Genomic DNA, 5,000 nt, shown 5'->3' with positions numbered 1-5,000 from the left:
AGCGTATACACCAACACGGATGAGCTGAGGCAGGATGCAGGGGTGTGTTCTCCTGGAGAACCCAGCACCAGTCAGACCCGGACCCACAAGGAAGGGACCAGACACGGTGCTGTGACAACTAGGACACTCTCAGGAACAGCCTCCCCTGGGGAGAGTCCTCCAGCGGACCAGCCTAACACAGCCCCCCTGGGGAGATGAAGAGTGAATGATACAGCCTTGGGGGAGTGCACCCTCGTGGAGCGCACATGTGTCCTGGAGGAGTGCACACCGGTCTGGTCTCCCACCAGACCTTGAGTGCCCTGGTCTGGTCTTAGTTCCTGAGGAGAAGAACCCCTCACTGGCTGGTCTCCCCTCCGACCACGGGATCAGAGAAGTCCCACACGAAACCTACCAACCAGCCGGCCCTCCTCCCCAAATGTGGCAGATGTTAGCAGGAGTAAGGAGATGGTACCGCTGTCTCTTCCTGCCATGTTTACCCTCGGGCGTCCCGCTGGGTCGGTCTGTAACGGTGCGATGAACTGGGATGCTGAGAAGATATCGTCTTCACAGACACTTACGGGACAACGTCAGACACCGACTGACAAAGAACGTAGACAACACGCACACACTGATGATAAGACATGGGTGTAATGCATAACGATAGCATGAGACAGGTGATAAAAATAACACACTCTAAGAAACACGGATGTAAGCACATGTAGACACAGACAAACGTATACACGAACACCAACAAGCCCGAGAGAGGAGTCAAGGGCAGACCGTGACATTGAACTAATAACTCAAACCTACAAAAGGTCATAAAATAAGTTCGTGACAACATTAAAATGTACGTGACTGTAAACATTGACCTCAGGTGGCCTCCCTCTGGTAAATAAAGTCGATTAACAAACATTTTTCACAATTTGCATTATGGTACAAAATGATGTAAACATTGAACCATTACTGTGTTATAGGAGTCAATTAAACATGATGCTAGTAGTGTTACAGATTGTGGTCTTTACATGAAAGGCCTATGTGTTCATCTCTACGTGGACTCTAGGCCACCTTCTCCCCCTATTCAAACCAGGTTATAAAACCTAGTAGCAATGCTGTTCTCACAGAAGCTGCATATGTCAGCCAGGGGTCTCTGCAAGCTGATTGGCAGTCAGTGGTACGTGTCACAAGAAGAAAGTACAGCAGCCTGTCATTATGAGCTCCGCCTCCCTCCTGGGGCCACTCTCAAACGTGCAGAAAAGCAGGTCTGTCAGAATGATATATGGAAAAAAGGATTTTTTGACTTGTTGCGGGCAGTCTGCAAGTTATGTATAAAGAGTTTAGTTTTTAGAATATATGAAGGGAACTGTTAGTGTATCAAAAGGATTTGGTGTAATAAAGTGTGTTCTCAATGTCATTTTAATGTCTTGTTCCTGTTTTACAGATAGACTTGGAGCCCGAGGGGAAGGTGTTTGTCATTATTGACTTGTCTGGGTCTTCCAGTGAAGGTAAGCTAACGGGTATCACACTGACCGATTGCAAAGCCAACATTCCTGGTGTTGGAGAAAACTGTAGGTTTCTTATCACCACACGTCTGTAGTCGTTAGCAGCAGCTCCTGGATGGGCTGAGAAAAGTCAAATGCGTTTTCTTTCACTTTTGGAGATTCCTGCTAATGTCATAGAACGCCACTGGAGCTAGCGCAGCCACAAGGCTCTTCACAGTCATTGTGCTGCTACACAGTCCAGCCCACACACACGTCTGGTTCAGAGCTTCTTCTCCAGCACCATCACACGTCACGCAGAGTTTGTGGTTATGCAAGACGCCGTCCTCGATCATGTGCTCTGTTGCAGCCGTGGGGAACACGGGGTCACATTATCTTTCCGAAGCAGAGCAAACCTGGCCCAATTCCACCTGAATGACCCCAGGTGCTCTTCCCTTTATAACCACTGTCCTCTCAGCTCGTGATAAGGAGTATATTCATCCCTCTCTTCACTGCTGCGGATGAAACACTTCATATCCATATATGACATATTCAGCTCTTTATTAAAGGCACAAGTCAAATAGCATCACGTTATCATTCGCGTTACATCTAGCGTTAGCAGTTGTAATCATCTGCAGTCATTATGTGCATCACAAAATGACAATAAAGCTTTTTCTTATAAGAAATATTTCTATTCTTAAACTCTGCATATCTCACACTACTCAAACTTTAACACTGTTGAACCCTTTTTAATTTTGTGATAAGTGAGCTTCCATATGACTTTCCTTACAGCTGATGCAAATGAATACTATGAGAAGTGTGGATATTCAAACATTTGAATATTCATACTGTCCCACAAACCTATGTCACCCATATAGACCAGATCCCACAGTCAGGAATACAACACTACTGTTTATGTGTGTATATGAGTGAATTGCAATGCCTAGGATATACATTCACTTCTAGAGCAATTAAAGTGTTCATTTCTTGTGTTCGTCCTTCTTGAAAAACAAGTCAGTGGTCATCTGAATGATGAATTAGACGTCAGGGTAGGATAGGTGATACAGTGATGGCTGATTAATCATCTCCAGCACATCAGGTCATCAGGTCAGACGGATGCAGGTAAACTTGAGACTTTTTTGTTCAGTTCTAACTAGTTTTCTGACCACGAAACAGATGTCTGGTCAGCTGAGACAGGAGCTTCACAAAGTGACTCACTGTGCTGTTTCATTTCATACTCACGCAAAAACGTCTACATGAATCACACGGTATTGTGGCGCTGTTATCTGTACGCTTAGAGGTTCCTGTGCTTGAAAGATAGATGAGTCAGCAGAGAGGGGTTGTGACGAAGACCTTATCTGTCCACTCTACTTCTCCTTACTGGAGAGGTTTGATGTTGATATGATAGGTCAGTGGGACAGACAAATCCACACAGTCATATCTTAAGCTTAGAACAGTCCTGTGGGGGAAACAAACCACACCGAGAAGAACCTGACCCGAGTTACCACTCAGTAACTCAAATGGGGAGAACATGACACTGTCGGGTCTTGCAGGACTTCTAGCATGAAAAACAAAAGCGCATTAATCTGTTTTTAAACCACGAGGTAGACAGACACCATCTGCAACAGTCCTGGAACTGCTGTCCAAAGACAAAGGGCTTGTCCAACTTTTTGAACATTAGGGTTCGGGACTGCTGCTGTTGGTTGTGTTCTGGAGTGCAGTGCAGGAGACCTTTGTGTAGCACATCGAACCCCAACGGTGATGCTGCTGACAGCTACTGAGCCATTAGCTTGGATCAACAGGGCCCAGGAGAAGAAGGCAAGCTGCCCACCGGGTAAGCCACCACCACCATTTGCTGGGCCTCAAGCTTGTTCTGTGGAGTCGTTTTCACAAAGTGTGCCACAACTGTAGCGGTGGCAGATCGAGGCAGACTGGATGGTGTGGTCGTGTTCCACCTGGAGGGTGTGGTCGTGTTCCACCTGGAGGGTGTGGCCGTGCTCCACCTGGAGGGTGTGGTCGTGTTCACCTGGAGGGTGTGGTCATGCTCCACCTGGAGGGTGTGGCCGTGTTCCACCTGGAGGGTGTGGTCGTGTTCACCTGGAGGGTGTGGCCGTGTTCCATCTGGAGGGTGTGGTCGTGTTCACCTGGAGGGTGTGGTCGTGTTCACCCGGAGGATGTGGCTGTGTTCACCTGGAGGGTGTGGTCGTGTTCACCTGGAGGGTGTGGTCGTGTTCACCTGGAGGGTGTGGCCGTGTTCCACCTTGAGGGTGTGGCCGTGTTCACCTGGCGGGTGTGGTCGTGTTCCACCTGGAGGGTGTGGCCGTGTTCCACCTGGAGGGTGTGGTCGTGTTCACCTGGAGGATGTGGCTGTGCTCCAACTGGAGGGTGTGGTCGTGTTCACCTGGAGGGTGTGGCCGTGTTCACCTGGAGGGTGTGGTCGTGTTCACCTGGAGGGTGTGGCCGTGTTCACCTGGAGGGTGTGGTCGTGTTCCACCTGGAGGGTGTGGCCGTGTTCCACCTTGAGGGTGTGGCCGTGTTCACCTGGCGGGTGTGGTCGTGTTCACCTGGAGGGTGTGGCCGTGTTCACCTGGAGGGTGTGGCCGTGTTCCACCTGGAGGGTGTGGCCGTGCTCCACCTGGAGGGTGTGGCTGTGCTCCACCTGCTCCTTTACTCCTCCCACTACAGCTCATGGATCACTTGGTGTTGAATTTGTGGCAGAATCTTGAAGATTTTGCCCAGAGGAGATGACCTTCATACTGGCATATGTGTGTTTTAGCTCCAATATAACACTACCACTGGGTTTGCATTGGACGAAACACATGAGAGGCAGGCTTTGCCAGTCAGCATATAAGTAGGTTGCCATTAACGACTCACAGGTGCAATCACTTTTAATTACCTGCTGGTTCACTCAAAGCCACCCCCCCCCCCCCCCCCCCCACATCCCCCCCCCCCTCGCTGCCAAGTGCATTTGATAGAGCACTTTGCGATTTTCAGATGGAGTGTTCGTCTCGGCATAGTACAGATTGTCTACACCATCAGCCCTGTGGTGTGGTGACAGACAGCCCAGGGTTTGGGAGTGGCACGTTCTGCTGTAGGGGGGCGCTAAGTGGCCCCGTCAGAGTGCTGCTGTCACCAAGCAGACAGCCGATGACTGTATTAGTCCTTAGTACATCATTGTTAAATTCACAAAGAGGAGAGAGAGAGTATTCGTATATTCCCTGCCTTGGAGCAAATGTTTGTACTCAGAATATTGACACGGCAGCTGTGGGAAGCTGTGTGCCTCTGCATAGTGTAAGATATAACAGTACTAATGTTTTCTTTCCTCGGGATGTTAATTAGCAAAGTTTCACTCAGGTGTTGAGGAAGTTTTGCTTCTGAGAGGAAGAGCAAATGTGAGTGTTTGTGTTTCATTTTTTACTTCCCATAGCTATATTAAATAGCTCTATATGAATTATAATTATTAGCTCTCTCTTCACCACAACAGTCCAGTACACCGTCTGCAATACCGCAGCACTGATCCACCTGTCAACCTTCGGTTCTTCCACT

At 48.8% G+C, this 5,000-nt stretch overlaps 1 protein-coding gene across 1 annotated transcript in view; it reads left to right on the top strand.

Annotated features, from left to right (window-relative positions):
- The window catches only part of prkceb (protein kinase C, epsilon b), an 80,048-nt gene that overhangs the window by 24,248 nt on the left and 50,800 nt on the right, over positions 1–5,000 (top strand). The window contains exon 2 of the mRNA XM_076975647.1: positions 1,418–1,481. Within this exon, the coding sequence (XP_076831762.1) occupies positions 1,418–1,481 (64 nt within the window). The remainder of the gene's footprint in view (positions 1–1,417; positions 1,482–5,000) is intronic.

The sequence above is a fragment of the Brachyhypopomus gauderio genome, chromosome 15 (assembly GCF_052324685.1).
Source record: "Brachyhypopomus gauderio isolate BG-103 chromosome 15, BGAUD_0.2, whole genome shotgun sequence".
Lineage (NCBI taxonomy): Eukaryota > Metazoa > Chordata > Actinopteri > Gymnotiformes > Hypopomidae > Brachyhypopomus > Brachyhypopomus gauderio.
This window is presented reverse-complemented; position numbering and strand designations above follow the sequence as displayed.